The sequence below is a fragment of the Rhincodon typus genome, chromosome 2, assembly GCF_021869965.1.
Source record: "Rhincodon typus isolate 14 chromosome 2, sRhiTyp1.1, whole genome shotgun sequence".
Lineage (NCBI taxonomy): Eukaryota > Metazoa > Chordata > Chondrichthyes > Orectolobiformes > Rhincodontidae > Rhincodon > Rhincodon typus.
In genome coordinates this window covers 126,907,740-126,927,474 of record NC_063333.1, presented here as the reverse complement: position 1 = coordinate 126,927,474, position 19,735 = coordinate 126,907,740, and the positions used below count along the sequence as shown (strand labels likewise).

The following is a 19,735-nucleotide window of genomic DNA, read 5'->3' as shown; positions in this document are numbered from 1 at the left end:
GAGAAAAAAAGCGAGAGAGCGAGAAAGACAGCGAGAGAGAGAGAGTGAGAAAGAGCAAGAAGCCAAGAAAGAAAGCAATAAAGGAAAGATACAGCGAAGACAGAAAGTAACAAAACACCTACAAAGAAACGTAAAAACCTGAAGGTATATGACTCCACTCTGATATAAATTCATTTTAGGGCCCGAGATATGGACCAACCACATTTTTTGTCCTGGCATGTTTAGTCGGTAACTATTAAAAAAATTACACCATTTCATACTCGTCCTTGTGTTTCAATGGTGAGTCTCTTGGTGAGATGGCAGTGTAACAAGGCTCCTCAAAGAGAAAGGCTTCCAGATTTGTAAATTTAACAGCACTTGTGCTGTCACTTAAAGCTGCTGTACAATTTACTCTAAGGGGAAGCACTGCTAACCTCACTATAATCTTTTACCACAAAACTGGAACCTACACAGTCCCATAATTTAGCTTGACTCCCTTTATAAATTACATCCCCAACTCACCGGCTGGAAGTACTTAATCTTATTTTTTAAGAGGAGATATAAGGGAGAAAAAATGTCCCCTTTAATTACTAGCTTATGCTGCTACACCCCAAATGAAAAGTGAAACAGTGTCATGGTGGAATATTACAGGATTCTTACATTTAATTACTGCTCTGTGTTGTGCGGTTCCAAGTATAGCTGTTTAATTTAGAAGAGTCTACAACATATCAGAGCCTCATTAGCTTCCAAGGTAGTCAAACAGCCAACATGGTCGAGAATCTGACTTCCAATCGTCAATCCTGAAACCTTCTGAAGTTATCAAGTTTTTCAAAACCTTGACAAGGGACTAGGCTTTTGCCACCTCTGGTTGCACCACAAAAAAACACTCTCATGGCTATCACATGGTGATAATACACAGGGGGCCACCCTAATTAAGTAATTGTGTGACCACCATCCCTCAGGGAAAGGATTTTGATTTAGTATTGGCGGATGTACTTAAGTACAGTGAAAAATTTTGTTGTGCATGCAGTGCAGAAGATCATAACACAAAAACACAAAGATCATAGGGTGATTGAACAGAGCGAGGAATACAAGGCTGCAGGGAAAGTGTACAAAAAGCAAGATCAACATTAGATTTCAAATTTGAGAGATCCATTCAGAAGTTTAATAAAAGCGGGGAAGAAGCTGCTTTTGAACCAGTTGCACATGTGTTTAAACTTTTGTATCTTCTGCCTGATGGAAGAGGTTGGAAGAGATTATAACCAGGGTGGGAGGGGTCTTTGATGTGGTTGGCTGCCTTTTAGTGGTAATGAGAAGTGTAAATGGATGGAAAGTTGGTTTGCACAATGGACTGGGCTGTGTTTACAGCCTTCTGTAGTTTCTTATGGTCCTGGGCACAGTAGTTGCTGTACCAGGCCGTGATGCATCCAGTCACACTCTTAAGAGCTGTCGGCCAATTTTACTGTCTAGTGGCTGAGCAAACCCAACACCACTGGAAATCAATAGTGGCAGGCCTGGAACCGCAAACAGACCCTGAGCAGAAAATTTATTGAGAGAGGATCTGGGGATAAATGTAAAATTTCAGACTGAGGAGGAATCACGGACGTTTGGGAAGGTAAGGAAAGATGTTGAAGGCTTGGAATCTATGAAGGAAAACATCTTGGAAAGACCCCTCAATAAGTACAGGGCACTCCTCATTAAGTGGCAACCTACAGTCCTTTCCGCCTTTTCATCTGAGATAGTGAAATAATAATCTGTCCTCCTTCAATCTGCTTTCCCCAGATGCATTTATTATTATTGACAGGGATGATAACCATTGCTTGGCCAGACAGGGGCCAAAATGGGCTCAAGGGTGAACAAGCTGGTTGATGCCTTACGTGTTCATCTTGTTATGGGACAGTCTGGGGATGGATGGGACACTGTGATCTAGCCACTGTCCCATTTTATGTGACCCCCTTCAAACCCATGTCTCCACTGAAAATGAGCTGGTTGAGTGACCATAAAATTCCCACTTGATAAAATTTCACACTGCCCATTTGCTCTGGTCCCTCAAGTCTCGGGAACACAGCGATGTTTCCTTTAAAGTTACTCCTAATGCAGAGTCAATCAATGCACTTTCCTCCAAAATTGATGTCAGTTATTACAGTGAGCAATGTTTGCTAACTTTACAATTTTGCTTTACATTTTCTGATCAACCTGTTCAGCAATGTTATCACACACCTCTGGAGTGGGTGGGACTTGAACCTGTGGTTCAGAGGACACTACTACTGCGCCGCAAGAGCTTATTAAACAGTAACAACTTGCATATGTACAGTACCTTTCATACAGGTAAAGAACCCCAAGGAGTTAGAGGAAGTGACAGAGGTGAAAGGTTTTCAGGAGAGAATTCCAGAATTTAGAGCCAAATTATAGCTTTCAACGGTAGAGCAAAGGAAACCAAGGATTGACAACAGTCCAGAATTACAGAAACATGGAGATCTCAGAAGGATGGAAAACTTTGTTGAATCAGAAGCTAATCCAAGTTGTTGAGCGTCGCAGTTCTGATGGAGGTATGAAAACATATAGATATAACAATCTAGGTGTGAATGAAGGTATGTGCAGCAAATATAAGCATGCATTTCTCATTATGGTTAAGCAATTGTCATGAGACAAATTTTCAATCAAATATTAGTCTCGGTCTTACTTTGTGACAGTTGACAACTCTCCAGGATTGACCTGGAGTCTTGTGAATTTTTTTTTGGGATAAATATAAATATTTTACAACTAACAAACCAATGTGTTCCCAAGAAATAAAAAAAATTATACTTATCCCAAATAAATATTTTATATTTCCTGGGAACACATTGGTTTATTAGTTGTAAAACGTTGGTGATGAAACAGGACTATTTCTCTGGGTGGGCTGATTTTGAGTTAAAAAAATCATGTGACAAAGCCTTGAGAATTATGTCCAATCAAAATTGATAACTTTCTCTCTCTGTGTGTCACACACACACAGTCACAAGCTCAGACACTATGCAATGCATAATTTTAGCATCTCTATGCTGAAGTTTTCTGTTCCCTTTCTACGGTTATCTTGAACAATACTGTACCCTGTAATAGTTCAATGTCAAACTTGGCTTGACTGAGAGTGGAACATGCAGTTGACAGAAGATGTTATGCAAATCAAGTGGAAACATTTTCAAAAGGAAAACAAGCATTTTACAATTAACACAGGCCACAAAACTCACAGGCAAAGGGATTCTGCACTTCAGCCTTTAGTTGAGGAAGATGCAGTTGCTGGAAACCTGTAGATTGACAAAGACTAAGAGCTCCTGTGGTGCAGCGGTTGTGTCCCTAACTCTGAGCCAGGAGGCCCAGGTTCATGTTCCACCTGCTCCAGACGTGTGTAGCAACATCTCTGAACAGATTGATAGAGCAAGTACCCACAACATACAATTCTGTCTTGAAGCAAAGAAAATTCATACAGAGAATTTGATTCTTTCAAGATCATGAAAGGTCTGGATAGACAGGATACAGTGAGACGATCCCACTCATGAAAAAATGAATCAAAAAAAAAGAGAGGCCACACATTTAAAGTGATTTGCAAAAGGAGCAAATGTCATGTCAGGAAAAGAAGAACTTTTCTGCGGTGCCTAAAGGTGTTATAGAAAAATGTTCAATTGAGGCATTAAAGGTGATTATTTGGAAAGAAACAATGTGCAAGGGTATGGAGAAAAGGCGAAGTTATAATGCTCAATGGATACCTGGTGCAGAGACAATGGGCCAGATGACCTCCTTCTGTGCTGCAACCCTTCTGTAATTCTGTGAACATCATTGGGCAGTGAATACCAGCCTCCATATTACACTGCTGCCCTTCCACCTTCTAACGGGGACAGCATCATCCTTACTGAGGGGAGAAGGAAATGTCTTTGCATGCTCAGCCATTTTGCAGTGGGAAACAATCACTTTCTTCTGACTGCAGGCGGATTCAAAGACCCAAGCCAGTGACCTATATAACAAAATGCCACTGACACCCAACTCATTATCCACTAAATTACAACTTGTTATCATCTGCTGTCTTTAGTCTCTTATCACCAAGCAAGTGTCAACAAGTCCATGTGCACAATAGTTATTAATTACAGTGAATATAGGTTGCAAAAATTCCAGATTATCCCTGAGTTACCACGAATTCAAGATGAATTTCCAGAGAATTGCAGGGAGCAACACTGGGGATAAAGTTCACTTTGAAAAAAAAATTCATCGATACTTGTTTTTATAAAAAAAATTCAATTGGGAACTAAAAGCCTGTACAACTGGCAGACAAAAATGACCCAATCAAATATTAGACTCACATCCAATTGGCACGGGAATGTAGGAATGGAAGAATCAATCTGAGAGTGTGGGCTAGTTGGGTGGGGGGGGCGAACTATGTGATGAAAGATTCCAGATTACATTCCACCCAAATGGCAGGTCTCAGTGAAATGCTAAATCAAAGCAACATAGTAACCATGATTAGGATGACCATTACCATGATTGTTTTGCCAGGACATGCAAAAGGCAGTGATTATAACAGTCCATCACAATGAACCCTGTTATGTGCATCAACACCATCCCTGCAATCCTTAAAGCATTAAAATCGCAAAGTGGAACACTACCGTGTGAACCTGTCTCTGAAACTTACTCTCTACATCGTCAAGTTCAGCAAAGAAACTTTTTATTGGTACCCAAAAGGAAAAATACCCTGCAGCAATGTCAGAAATCCAGTGCACTTTTAATAACAGAAGAACTCAGCTCTGAATCAATCCATTCTGTGTTTCCACAAGTTCAAAATGTCTACGTGAGGGTGCTTTTCAAACAGCCACTACAGCCAGTTACCACAAACAGTTATTTTCTAAAGGTCTCCTGTTCAGCCAAGCAAGCAGAAATCTTCAAGAAAACTAATGGGGAGTGGGAGATAATGAAGCTTGACAATGAACCGTTGTTTCTACTGTAGTATCGTTTAAGCAACATCCTTCAACAAAATGTAGTTAAGGCAAGGTCATTCTCATAGAAGGAGTATAAGAACCAAGACACCAGGAATATATTAAAACAATTTAAATTTGATGAGCCATTTGCTCAAATCACTATGCCTGAAATTGGTAACAAACCACTTTGTTTGCAAGTCCTGTGCATCATTGCCCAATGGTAATCAATAAAACAATACCAATTTAGCTTTCTGCTCGCATTGGAAATTTTATAATATAGCATAAAACAATTAACAGTAATTAAACATCTGTTGAAAACTCTCCTGATTTTGTTTTATGTTGAAGTCAATGGCAGACCTGTAAAATAAGCTACGAATATTACACAAATTCAAAACCTACACTTTAGGAGGTAATGTCATAGTAGTAATATCACTAGTAATATCACCCAGAACTCTGGGTTAATGTTCTTACAGCATAGGTTCAAAATCACAACAGAAGATAATGAAATAGGAGTTTAATTTTTAAAAATCCTTAATAGAAAGCAATGGGGAGCCATGTAAATGCTGTTAATTGTTGTGAAAAAAAAACCCTACACATTTGTCCCATCCTTTATTAAAAGGTGGATTTCCAATTCTAGCTAAAATCCAAAGCACTCATGTTAGGAACCTGCTATCCTGGTTCAGGGAGTGATGTGGACAGATAAAATCAGAAAAGGCTGTCACATTGAACATCTAACCATTGTACCATCTGCAGAATAACACACAGCTAAAGCCACAAGGTTTGTGGACTTATGAGAATGAGATACTATATATTCAAGTGAAGGAGATTAAACAAAACAGCTGCTTGCATTTTGTATCCAAAATTCCCACTATCCCCCAATTCCATGCGAGGTGGGAAGTTCTGCAAAGTGGTCACCAGTAGGATGAGAAGGATGTACACACACATTGAAATAAATGATAAATTGCTGTGGCGTTTCACAGTATTGAGACAATCCCCTTCCACAGCACTAGTATCTACAGGAACATAAATTAATTCTATGGCATTCTAATCGAGCTACATAATGAGAAAAATCTTACTTTTCTCTTAGAAACCCAACGAATCCCATTAGCACAAAGGTCATTGTCCCAGCAAAATGATGACAACCTATGACATGAATTTCATGCAATGTACCCTCTCTCTCTAAGATTCAACATTTTTGCACCAGTATAAATCTATCTCTAAATCACCGATTAAAGCATTCCCCATGGCAGTGGCTCTACCAATTAGAGTCCACTTGCCAAACAATCAGCCTTCTCCTCTCATTCGCTTTGAATTGGTATTTTTATGAATTGTCCTGATTGCTAAACAAAAATCTCTGATGTGTCTTTTTTCGGCAATACTCTGTACAAATGAATGACTATTTATAAATCTATTTTCTAACTATATAATCAATTCATGCATAATATATAGCATTGATCCATCTATTATATAGCTGTGTTTGTATACATTTGTTACAGGATACCATGACTGAAATTGCTTTAGTGTTTGAGTAACATCTGAACATTAAATTGGTATGGACCTTGTTCCTCAGCTTCTATTTCACGATTAAGTGGACTGAAGATGCATATGTACATATACTCAAACAATCGATCAATGGAGAGCACATGTCCAAAGGCAGCATGGCAGACAAACAGGGAAACTAAGCAATATGCGTACACTTTCACCACATAGCTTGCAATAGTTCAAGAAAAACATGCTCCATCTCCTCTTCACACACCAGCTTCCACTATGCTCCTCGAATAAAACGACAACATACTGTTTCTAAATCTCAGACACAAAACCTTCATTCTGACAATTCCTCCGAGATGTCATAAATGTGATGTAAACTCAAACAGCATAGGAACCAATGACCAAGTAATTTTCATCCATACCTAATGCTGCTCATGCTGCCTGTGTCGGATCCCAGTTTGCATCGCTCCAGCTGGCTAGCGACAATCTGGCGCTCGGCCTCCAGCTCTCTGGTTAGTCTTTCAAACTGCAGCTCCTGTGATGGGAAAAGAAAGGGATATCAGTCATGAGATAAGGAAAGAAATGAAGCATGGGGAGGGGGCTGGGAGCAGGCAACAGGATGCTACTGTAAGCGATTCCTCTTTTATACTGCTGTCAGATGACTTCAGACAGTCAGGACACAGAAAATTTGTACGTTTGACCAAAGGCTGCACAAAGACAGTTGAATTTAGCAAAAAAAAAATCAATAAAATGTCTTGGTTAGAAAAGTCCCTTACATTTGTCTTTCACTCGACATATATCTGACACAATTGCACCTCAAGCATTTCCAAAGAGAATACAATTCATAGTTGTTATACACTATATTGTATGCTATATCTAAACAGAGAGGTCTATCCTTTGAATGAGAGTTTTATTTCAATTAACCACACTCCATAAAACTCTCAGACTAGACATTACTAGCTTCCCATATTTGTACAACCAATTCTCAGCTAATTAACCCTTAATTAAAATATCCATCATTGTTCCCTCATTCAATTAAATCTCAGACTTTTTTATTAGCTGATATTAAGTTAGCACAGATAAAGAAAAAGTTGTATTTATATTGTGCTTTACGTATCTTCAGAATGTACCAAAGCAGTTTACTTTACTCACAACAGTAATTTCAATACACAGTCACTGTTGCAATGTGATGGCCAATCCGTGCATAACACTGCTTAGACATTCATGTGATAATGACCAAATAATGTTTTTGTAAAAATGATGTTGGTTAAGGACTGGCTAAGACATTAGGCAGAACTTTGCTTCTCTGTAAAATTGTGTAGTGGGATCTTTTAGGTTCACCTGGGAAGGCGGGTGGACCTTGGTTTAACTCCTCCACTAAAGGCAGTACCTCCAAATGCAACACCCTCTGTACTTCGTTGGAATGTCAGTCTAGATTACATGGTGAACTTGGACATGACCCACAATCCACTGACCCGGTGATCAAATTTTTCCCACTGAGCCCCAGCTCATACATTCATAATAAGAGGAAAAATGAGATAGCAATCAACTGCATGGCCATTCTGGTGCATTTTCCTTCCATACTAGTAGAATGATAGGAGGTGGCATGGAGGTTACAAACTTATTTGAAAATAAAGCAGTAGCCTTTGTATGTTACGTTTACTTAAACTTTTCCTGCTAATCGACTTTATTATTAAACCAATGAAAGTTTAAGAAGACAAAGAAGAAGGGGTGATGGAGAATGAGCGGGGAAAGCATATGAAAGCAAATTACAGTTGATTCTGGATATCTGCAAAATAAACAAGATGCTGGAGAAACTCAGCAGATCTGACAGCATCTGTGGAGTGAGAAACAGAGTTAACATTTTGAGTCCAAGTGTCAATCTTCAGAGCTCTGAAGAGCCACATCAGACTTGTAACATGAACTGTGTTCCTCTCTCCACAGGTGCTACCAGACCTACTGAGTTTCTCCAGCCCTTTTTTTTATTTCAGAAAAAGCTTATCGTGGTCAGGAAATTCCCCCTTTTGTCATTATATACACGACTGGCTCAACAACAGGCATTGCAGATCATTGTGACCACAAGCTTCTATGAGTATTGGTTGACCACCAATTTTTTAGTGATAGCACTATTTTATTCAAACTGCCTGTTGCCTCTGCCTGAGTCACATCAGTAATTTCCTCCTAACTGCCAAATAAGGACTATGGTTCAGTTAGGAGCACACTTACCTCTGGGTCAAAAAGGTTTTGGATCTCCCACACCAGAGACCTGAACCCAAAATATGGGCTAATACTCCAAAGCAACACAGATGAGTGGTGCACTGTGGTGGGCATGGCTTTTTTGGTTCAGGAATTAATAAGGTCACATCTTCTCAAACAGATGAAAAGAGAAAATTCTTTGGCACCATATTGGAGAAGAGTAGGGTATCCCTAGTTCATGACAAACACCTCTCAAGCTCCATCACCAAAAAGAAAATAATTGTTACTTCTTATGTTGATGTCCATAAGCCCCCAATTTCCTGCATTCTTTCAATTCAATCGTTAAATGTTGGAAATTGCAGCCCACTTTGACAAATGACTCTAGACTCTAGTACACACCATCAACTAGCTAGCTACAGTTGGTACGAAATTACAGTCAGTTTACAGCTATCAGTCCCAGCTATTGGCAAGCATTTATTGGAGACCAATGAAGGAAATGCAGAATCATTTTGCACCATTCTCAAGCTTTGCCTTATAGTGGGTCACATAATAATAACCAGGGAGCAGGGTTGTCTACTTCGGTCTCTGGTTAAGGACTTTGGAATGGAGAAATGAAACGAATGCTATATAAAATGAAGCTTAAGTTGCATCACTGAAAATGGATCCAGAAGTGAGTAAAACAATTCTAGTGAACCTAACCATGCATATTGCGAGCACTGGGAGGTGAAGTGAATTTAGTGTTCCAATATCATCTCAAATTTCAGGTGGTTATTGTCAATCATTTCAGGTCCCTTTGTCTTGTTTTCTGATGTAATTTGAACCCTCAAATTATAAACTCATAATAATTCCTGGGTATCCAATAATCTATACAAAAACAATCCAAGTTCTAGATTAAATTGCTGTATTTTAAAGCTCCTGGGTATCTATTACGATTAAGTATGGTCAAGCATTCCTTAATACTTACCTAATTTAAGAGTTTCACTCATCACTGCATTCCGCTAATGGATGAAAGGTCATTCTACAACACTTTGCAAAAATCTAAGATTTGCGGTTCCATTTCTCACTAAATCCTGAGGACAAATTTTTTTCTCTAGCTCATGAAATGAGAATCACGTTTTTCTATGGCTTCCAAAGAGCACACCAACTCACAACTTATGCTGCCAAGGTTGCTCTGGGCATTCAAGAAAGGAGCAGGTACCATTTTGGGATGGGACAAGTCAGGGCAAGGGTAGGTGGTTCTCATCCTCTACCCAATAAAAGAGCAGCAAAATCAAACATCTGCCCAGAGGCAGCTCCAGCGTGCCATTGGAGTGACTTTTTGAATGTCAGTATTGTGTGGTTGTTACCTGAAATACTGTCTTCCGAAATGAGCTGGCCCATTGACTGCATACTCTAAACCAACATGGATTGAGAGCCCAGTTAAACCAAATCTTTCATTCCCTATTCACCCCATCCACACAAGTCTCTGACTTGTAAAATGAAACTCATCATGCAGCAGCTGATATAATTCTACTAGTCACAATGGCAACAAAGTCCATTGGCAGCATCCCTCATCGCAACAGAGGGTGCCTCAGTGGCTAGCACTGCTGCCTCACAGCGCCAGGGACCTGGGTTCAATCCCACCCTTGGGCGACTGTCAGTGTGGAGTTTGCACATTCTCCCTGTGTCTGCATGGGGTTCCTCCAGGTGCACTGATTTCCTCCCACAGTCTAAAGGTGTGCATGCGAGGTGGACTGGTCATGCTAAATTGCCCATAGTGCCCATGGATGTGTAGGTTAGGTGGATTAGTCATGAGAAATGTTGGATTACAAGGAAAAATGTTACGGGGGCGGCATGGGTCTGGGTAGGATGCTCTTCGGAGAATTGGTGCAGACTCAATGGGTCAAATAGGCTCCTCCTGCACTGTAGGGATTCTATGAACTTAGACCCTTTCACAACATCTCCAACTCAGTCCTGTTGTGAAGGCACAACACATTGAAAAATTTTAGTGTCCATGAAAAAGACCATGAATACATGCAACACATGCTTAGGCTACCATGTCCATGCCATTCCTTTCCTACCATGCCACACATGGATTAGCACTTTTCCCCTCACAACTATGAATTAAATCCCCATGAAATTCAGGTCAAGAAAAGCATGATAACCACACAAGTTGACTTACTCGCCTCCTCTTCCCTGTAGGGTGACCTACACCCGGAATAATCACAAGGACTAGGAGGGAACTGCAGCCAGGTTGTCCAAACATGATCCGAAAATACATCGGGAGAATGGGGAGGCACACGCATTTTGGGCACAGACTTCCTCCCAGCATCACCAAAGCAGCCTGGCTGAAGGTCGTTGAGATGGTCAGAACTTTGGGCCACCACCAAAGTCGACTCCAGTGCAGGAAGCGCTTCGTTGACTTTCTGCGCTACAGTAAGACGAGATTGGCTAGGGGTCCCTTTATTTTGAGGGAATCTTGTTGTCCCCTGACTCCACTACCACTCAGCCAAATGCACCATTTGCCAGAAAGATCCAAAAAAGGTATGGCTTCCCCAGCTTTCAGGGAGGGCCCCATCTGATGCCTGATGAAGTCAACCTCCACATAACCAAGAAATATCAGCTGGCTCCAGGCAACAAAGAAAGAATTGCCTAAGAGTGTCCAAAGGTGGAGGACACTGAATGGGTTAGTTAACTTTACAAACCAGCACAATGCCCTAACTAGTGAAGTTATGTAGAATAAAGTAACAGCCAATTTTAAAGTTGAACAAAAATCACTATCTGTGTAAAATGTCACCATATAAAGTATTTGACTTTCCACATGGACAAAAAAGCCTTCAATCTTCTTTTGGTGTTTGCTCACAGGATGTTTCCAATGCTCTTCCCTTGGTGTCTCAGACACCTGCTCACCGCCTTTCAGGTTAGCTTTCATACTCAGGGGAAGGATCCGATCACAAAGCTGATCAGAAGGAATCTGACCAGGATTGCATTCTGCATGGACTCCTCATATTCTCCAAACGTGATGTCGCCTCCCTCATTTCTGGGTCCTTCCTCTCAGCTTTCATCTTCACTTTCCTCCTCTGCATTGAATTCTTCTTTCTTCTCCTATCCCTCATCTGAGGAGGAGATGCTCCCTTTCTCAGCCTTCTCCAAGTCCAAAACATCGAACACTTTCTCAGTGCCAAGCTGTGGAGCATGCAGCAGGCTACAATTATTCTGAATATACTGTGTGATGCAAACTGTAATATCCGCAACCCCCCTTCTGCCCAGTCAAGTCACTTCAATCTCACCACAAATACACTACTGGCCTGTTCAGTTTGAAGTTGGCATTTATACCTTTTATGCAGGGGTCATGGTGGCTGGCAGAGGAGTCTGCACAGCCAAGTTTTCTAGGGCTAACGCTATCCCCGACCGTGTGTGTGTGTGTGTGTTTGTGCGTGCATGTGTGCGCGCACATGTTGTGCCAGCCCAAATTCCCTTGGGATGAATGACTCAAGGCAGCTGCAGCTGAGCATGCATGCTGAAATCTCTTGTTGCGGTCACAGAGAAGTGAATGCTTTAAAGAGTAGTTCATTTTTCAATTAATATACGTGTTTGAATTCCCAAACGCATGCAGCTGATCACACCCTGCACCTAAGGGAAGCCTGCAACTGAGGCAAATTCCAAATGTCACCTTGTTTGTGCAAATTGCACTATATGTCTCAGATGAAGTAAGCTTCCCCACCCTTCCATCAATGACATGATGGATCACTCATGTACTACTGACTATGACTTTTCACCCAGGCCGGCTGTGGAAGAGTCTACAAGCAAGGCAATGGAGAGTGATGGTCACCTTCTAGGATACTGGGGAGTCGGGGAATGGGGGGCGGTGGGCGTGGGGAGGTATTTCCCTTGGCTACTGGTCTTATTGCAGAAGGAAGCAAAGCTCAAAATCTCCACCTCTTGGGATAGACAGTATCCTCTAACATTGCCTCTCAGTCATCTTCATGTAAGTTACTCCATTCATGGAATCACACAGTACAGAGGTGACCCCTTGGCCCATTGAATCTGTGTCAACAAAAACTGATAAATCTTACCAGTGCCCCTGTCCAGCACTTGGTCCACAGCTTTGAATGTTATAACATTTCAAATGCTCATCCAAATACTTCTTAAAGGTTGAGGTTTCCTGCCTCAAGAACCCTCCCAGTCAGTGCATTCCAGATCCCCACTACCCTGTAGTGAAAACGTTGCCTTAAATCCCCTGTAAACCTCTGAGCTTTCTCCCTAAAATTACTCCCCTTGTTCTTGACCCTTCGACTAAAGGGGAACAGCTGCTTTCTATCCACCCTGTCCATGCCCCCCCATAATCTTATAAACCTCACCCAGGTCCCTTCTCAGCCTTCTCTGCTCTAAAGAAAACAACCCAAGCTTAGCCAGCCTCTCAACTAGCTAAATTGCTCCATCCCAGTGAACCTCATCTGCACTGCCCCCTGTGCAATCACATCATTTCTACACTGCACTGACCGGAACTATACACAGTACTCCAGATGTGGCTGAACCAGTTTTGTACAGCTCCAACTTGACCTCCTTACTCTTATAATCTATGACACCACTGATAAAGGCTAGTGTCCCATATGTGGAGTGGGGGGCACGCCCCTGTCTGCATCAATGGTGCTGAGGTGGAGATAGTCGAGAACGTCAAGTTCCTGGGAGTAATGATCACCAATAATCTGTCCTGGTCAATCCACATTAAAGTGACAGTTAAGAAAGCACAATAACATCTCTACTTCCTCAGGAGACTAAGGAAATTTTGCATGTCCACATGGAGTCTCACCAATTTTCACAGGTGCACCATAGAAAGCATCTATCTGAATGCATTACAGTACGGTTGACATCTGCTTTTTCTAAGAAACTGGACAGTTGTGAACACAGACCAGTCCATCATGCAAACCAGCCTTCCATCCACTGACTCCATCTATGCTTCCCACTGCCTCGTGAAAGCAACCAACATTATCAAAGACCCCTCCTACCCTGGTTATTTTCTTTTCCACCCTCTTCTGTCAGATAGAAGACATAAAAGTTTGAATACACGTATGAATAGATTCAAGAACAGCTTCTTCCCTGCTGTTATCAGACTTTTGAATGGACCTCTCAAATGTTAAATCTGGTCCCTCTCTCTCTGCACCCTCTCCGTGGCTATAACACTGTATCCTGCACTCTGATCTGCTACCCTGATGCATTTCTTATGGTATGATCTGCCTGTATAGCACACAAAACAACACTTTTCACTGTATCTCGGTATGTGACTACAGTAAATCAATCAATAAAATCAAACAATCAATCATATGCATTAACTGTCCTATTATCCTGTCCTGCTGCGTTCTGGATTCTGTGGACATGTACCACATGATGCCTGTTCATCTGAATTTCCTAGTGTGCTGCCATTCACTGAGTACTCCCTGGTCTATGTTTTTTTCAAAGTGCATCACCTCACCCTGAGCAGGATTAATTCCCATCTGCCACTGATCTACTCGTCAGACTAATCTGTCCATAATCTCCTGTTACCTAAGACCTTCTTCCTCACTGTCAACCATCCGCCCAAATTTCTCATCTTCCGCAAACCTGGTTATCACCTACCTTTTCTTCTATAATATGTGTATACATATCACAAACAATACGGACCCAACACTAATCCCTATGGTGGCCTCCAGTCACACACATAGTCTTCTACCACACGTGCTCAGCCACTCCAACGTTTCTCATGGAAGTCACTGCTGCATACAAAGCCTCAGAGGCTTACATGGCAGCTAAAAAAATTAGAGGGAACGTTGCCTACCATTAAGCAAATTTTGGATCCAACTTGCCAAGTTACCCCGGATCCAATGTGCATTTAACTTTCCCTATCAGTCTTCAACGTGGGACCTTGTCAAAGGCTTTGCTGAATTCCTTATAAACTACATTAACTGCTTCTGTCCTTATCTTCTTCTTCTACACCATTTGGTTGGGTATTGCATCATTATTTATTTATTTATTTTTGATTCCTCCTTCTTGTGGCACCTTGGTCCCTCCTGCCCAAAGACGTGTGAATGTGGAGGATGGGGCATTTCAGGTTGCTGCTGCTGCACTGTGCTGCTATGTACTGAAAGTGGCATCGTGCTGTACCCATATCAAAGTGAAGATTTAGGGATGGTGACCATAAAACCAAAAGACCATCAGGCATAGCATCAGAAGTCAGCCATTCAGGCCATTGGGTCTGCCCCATCATTCAATGAGACAATGGTTGATCTGATAATCCTCAACTGCACTTTCCTGCCATTTCCCCATAACCGTTGATTCACTTACTGAATAGTAATCTATCTTAGCCTTGAATACACTTAACAGCCCAGCCTCTTCAGCACTATGCAATAAAGAATTCCACAAATTTGCTACCTTCTGAGAGAAGAAATTCCTTCTAATCTGTTTTAAATGGACAGCCCTTTACTCTGAGATTTTGCCCTCTGGTGCTAGACTCTGCCACAAGGGGAAATGGCCTTTATGCAGCTACTCCGCCTAGTTCCCTAAGAATCTTGTTTCAATAAGATCACCCCTCATTCTTCTAAACTCCAGTGAGTACAGACCCGACCTATTCAACCTTCCCTCATGAGACGGTCCCTCCTTACCCAGGATTAGGTTAATGGAGCTTCTCTGTGCTGCCTCTGATCTGACTGCTGAGAACTCTGAGGCTGCAATGGAAATCTGTTGTTGGCAAGTCCAAAGCTGTGCTGGGTGCAACCTGCAGCAATCCTCAATGCACTGTCCCATTCCTGGAAGGGAATCCCTTGACTAGCACATATTCTTTACAGTTTCAAAAACAGAGAAAGATAACAGAACAAAGTTGCTCCACTCCAATCCCAGGCTCTTCTTGACCTGGTAAAAGAGGTCATACCTTGGTTGAGGAGACATGTCCTAACAAGGTTCACAAAATGAGCAGCAGGGAAAAAAAATGGCGTGCGTTAGGAAAAACATTTTTTTCCCAATCTTTTGTGATGGGGACGCAGTGGAGGTCTGCATATGAGGCTTTCCAGATCCACAAAAAAGCCACAAGAAAATGCTGTGGGACCAGGAAGGCATAGGAAAATCGAAGCAAAGTTCTGTGGATGCTGGAAACATACTGGAGAAACTCGGCAGGTCTGGCAACATCTGCAGACAGAGAAACTTAGCTAACATTTCAATTCTGATATGACTTCTTCAGAATCCAACTCTACACAGTCTATTAGAGAATCCGATTTCACCCAGTTTATTACAGAAAAATGGGTTTTCCTGCAAAAGAATAAGCTCTGCATTTTGCGACTGGATTCCCACCTTCATAACAAGATGAAAATTTGACTTTTGATATCCTCTGATATGTAGCAATGCTACACAATATGTTCAATCCAAGTTATATATTGCTGTCAATGTTTCTGAAGAACAGGATATCCTTTCTCAGCATGATGTCAATTTTTGTAAAGCAGTTTGTGACACTGTACTTTGTTAAAGGTACAATGCAAATGCAAGTTGTTGTGACGCTTTGACATTTTTATGTTTGTTTCACTCCACAATGATCCAATATTTCATGCAAAATTGCTTCACAGTTTTGGAAAGCAGAACAGTTGAATTACTCTTGCACTTTTTCATTTAAATGCAAAGAAATTGCAATGCAATTGAAGTATTTTGGAGTTGAACCACTGCCAAAATTCACAGGCTGCACTGCATTCAATGGATATTGCTTACTGATCCCAGGGGACATTTTCCTTTAGCTGCAGAGTTTGTCTATCAAAGCAACGGACTAATGAAGAACCTCCTAGGTGTAGCTCCAATCCTGCCAGAATGAAAATGGCATCTCTAAGGCAGTTAGGTCCAGACAAAGCTCAAACAGTGAACTCTCACGCGTGAAGTTCCCACTCCAGTGCCAAGTTCTGGCCCAAATGAAACTGATGTTTGCAATCTGCTTCTGTTGGGCCTTTGAATAAAGTAAATGAAAAGTTATCCATGAGAAAGAATCACTTAACGATTCATTCAAGAAACACCACCTTACAAGCTGTATTCAACTATAACATGATCAACTGTGTGCTCATATCGATCCATAGCTTTGCCCCACCCTATGTTATAATGTCCTTCAGCTCTACAATCCTGTGAGGTATTTGTGATCTTCAATCTCTGGTCTTTTGCATATCTTCCAGTTCCTTCACTGTAATACTAGCAGCCATATCTTCAGCTGCTCAGACCCTCAAGTTTGGTGGGGGAATTCCAAGGTTATCTGCACCTCTCTCTCTTTAAGATGCATCCTAAATCGTTACATCTTTGACCTAAACAATGGTTACTTGACCATGTGCGCAGAATTTTCCCAGTTCCCAGCCACAGATTTGAAAGTGGAACTGGAAGGAAGTTAGGAGAAGACAGCAATGCACCAATGAGGCACCAAGTTCCTCCTTAGGCCTTAAGTGTGTTAGAGGTGGGGTGGGAGTGTTGAGGCCTACCAGCCTTGCACCATTTTGAAGACAATTTGAATATTTAAGTGCCTAATTGAGAGTAGATTGTCAGTGCCAGTGGATCTTCCCACTGAGTTAGAAGATCAGCAGGTACTCAGAGGGCCATCAAGGCTTTCTTTAACTCCTACATGAGGGCTATGAGATGCAGGCTACAACTGTGGGCTAACATTACAACAGAGCTATTCATTGTCAGGTATCACAAAGTACTTTACAGCCAATCATTCAAGGCCCTATATAAATCCAAGTCTTTCTTCATGCTGTAAGAGTCAGATCTATCACGTTAATGAGAACGGTCTACTAATCAATCACTTGTCGGGGTTGATCAAGTCTGTGGGTTAGTTTATTTGAAACAATAAAACAAATTGTAAGCCATGAAGTAGATGTGACGGAAAAGCAACAGTTTTCTGTGTGCACAGCTTACAGAACCACGGCAGGAGAACAACAAGGCAGTCATATGACATTGAGTGTACACACCACGTGGAGTCCTTAAAGGTGAACTTTCTTAAAAGTAAGGTACAAATGCAACAATTTACCTTAGGCAAGGGCAGTGACCGACAAATTCACTGCTTCAGGAGGTGTGAGAGAGGAGGAGAACTGGTACGGGCCTAGGGCATCTGCCTGAATAATGCAAGAACAGCAACATCTTCAGTGAAATGTTTAAAACCCTGGGTCTTGGTTTTTATACTGTCAGGAGGCCAAAATTGGAAATGCAGCTTTGGTGGTATTTTTTGGGGGTTGGGTCTAAACCATCTTCCCATTCCCGATCTCATGTCCCTGTAACCCTGAAATCTCTCACTACAGCAGACAATTCCCACCTTTTGCTGGAGCACCATGAAATTCTGAAGCTTCACTGCTCCACTGTAAAGAAACTCCTAAGTTCCAGCTTGGTCAAAATCCCTCTGATGGGGGAAAAAAAAACTTCAATTTTGGAAGGGATCCTTCTCTGGGATCCCAACTTGAACACTGACCAATCCTTTTAAATCATGCATACCTGCTACAGGGGACCCTAACTCATACATCGCCGGAGAGAGACTTACTGAGGTAACCTATAGACATTCCACATGACAGTAAAGCGTTAAGCAGCAGAGAGGGAGGGAATAAAAGAGGCATGAGTAACACACACACAAATCACCCTGTTCTTTTTCTTTGGAAACAGGGAGAGAATACATGCATCTCATGATACAGCACATCTGCGATTGGATGGAATCAGACAACATAAAAACTTGACACGTCTCAGGGGCTTCAAGATTGAGGACTATCATTTCCAAGCTGGCTGATGAGGAGGAGATGATTATTTCATTCCCTGGTTGGATTTTATGATGACACAAAACTCCCCTACCACATTGCCGGACAGAGACACCATTCCCCCAGCCACATCACTGTAACTTCGTCTCGCTGACCTTACCCAGGTCTCTTTCATCTCCCGATTGAAAACGAAGCACCCGCGGTTGCTTTTCACGTGCACTGTATGGGTTTGGAAATGTCAAGAGTGAAATAAACGGTAGCCGCTCCGCCGAGCTGAAAGTTTCGGCCAGGCGATGGGTGGGGAACGGGGAAAAGCAGGCGCTGAATTGTCAGCCTATATCGAGGCGACCCTAACGAGGAGGGGGGTCATAACATGCTCTTCCTGCAGTTGAACGAGTTCACGCCTTGCGTAAGGGAGTGAGAAAATAAGACAAGCCGCTGTGCTGCGGGACGCCTCTTAGGAGGAGGAGGAGAAAGTCCCTGGTACTTTAGACTGGAGGAAGAGAAGAAGAAAAAAATAACGGGTCCCAGTCTGCGAGGCTACTACCTTCTCCTTGTCTCGGGGAAGAAAGTGCCAGCGACAGCGGTGGACCAGAAGAACGGAAGGACAAAGCAAACTCGCAAAACGTTTTTGCAAACAACAAACACACACACACACACACACACACACAGAGGTGGTGGGGAAGTCAGTGCTACTTCATCACACGCCAGAGGAGAGACAGAATTCCGAACTCTTGTACCTGAGCGTGGATCGTGCTATGCAAACAGCAAAGGCAAACACTCCAAGCCCACTCCAAGTTAACATCCCCCTTTCCCGACGAGCAAATAACTTTTTGTCACCCATTAGCAAACGCCTGGGCCAGTGCTGGCAGCTGAAGGCTCGCCGCTTCCCGGAGTAGAATGGAGTTCACCCAGGCACAAAGGTCTCCATGGCAACCGCTGAATTTCGACCCTTGTTGCCATTATTTATGCAACATTTCACCACAAAAGGCCCTCCTCGGGAGACACGGAGGCCCCCCCAGCGCCAAAAAAAAAATCCTGCAGATTTTCCAATCAGCCCTCCCCCCGTCTCATTGCGGAGGTAATCAGCATTCCGCCGAGGAGAGGCAGGGTGATGAAAACTCAGATGCTTCGCCAAGGGGGTTTGGATCACATCGTTGGAACAAGGTCTGAAATTGTACAACCCGGAAGCAGTATGGATTTCTCTCTCTCTTTCGGAGCAGCTTATAGGAGTGATCAGGGAGGAGTGGATAGTCGTTACTATTTCTCAGATATTCCGTTAAGCACAACGGGTCGGTCGAAAGAAGATACTTTGTGAAACACTCCTGTTTGACCTTGCTCACACAGCATCCCAGGATAATCAGTATATGCAGACAGATTTATATACAATCGTAAAGCACAGAAAAGGGCCACTCTACT

General features: G+C 42.2%; 1 protein-coding gene across 2 annotated transcripts in view; it reads right to left on the bottom strand.

The window, feature by feature from the left end:
- The window catches only part of ctnnd2a (catenin (cadherin-associated protein), delta 2a), a 459,985-nt gene extending 440,510 nt beyond the window's left edge, over positions 1-19,475 (bottom strand). The window contains exons 1-3 of one of the 2 annotated variants that reach the window (XM_048615969.1): positions 19,057-19,475; positions 17,605-17,689; positions 6,833-6,945 (exon numbers count right to left, since the gene is read on the bottom strand). In XM_048615969.1, coding sequence (XP_048471926.1) covers positions 6,833-6,846 — 14 coding nt within the window. In that variant the 5' untranslated portion in view covers positions 6,847-6,945; positions 17,605-17,689; positions 19,057-19,475. Of the gene's footprint in view, positions 1-6,832; positions 6,946-17,604; positions 17,690-18,476; positions 18,792-19,056 lie in introns of those variants that run through there. The other variant, XM_048615976.1, reaches the window with a different exon arrangement.
- Positions 19,476-19,735: the final 260 nt, after the last annotated feature.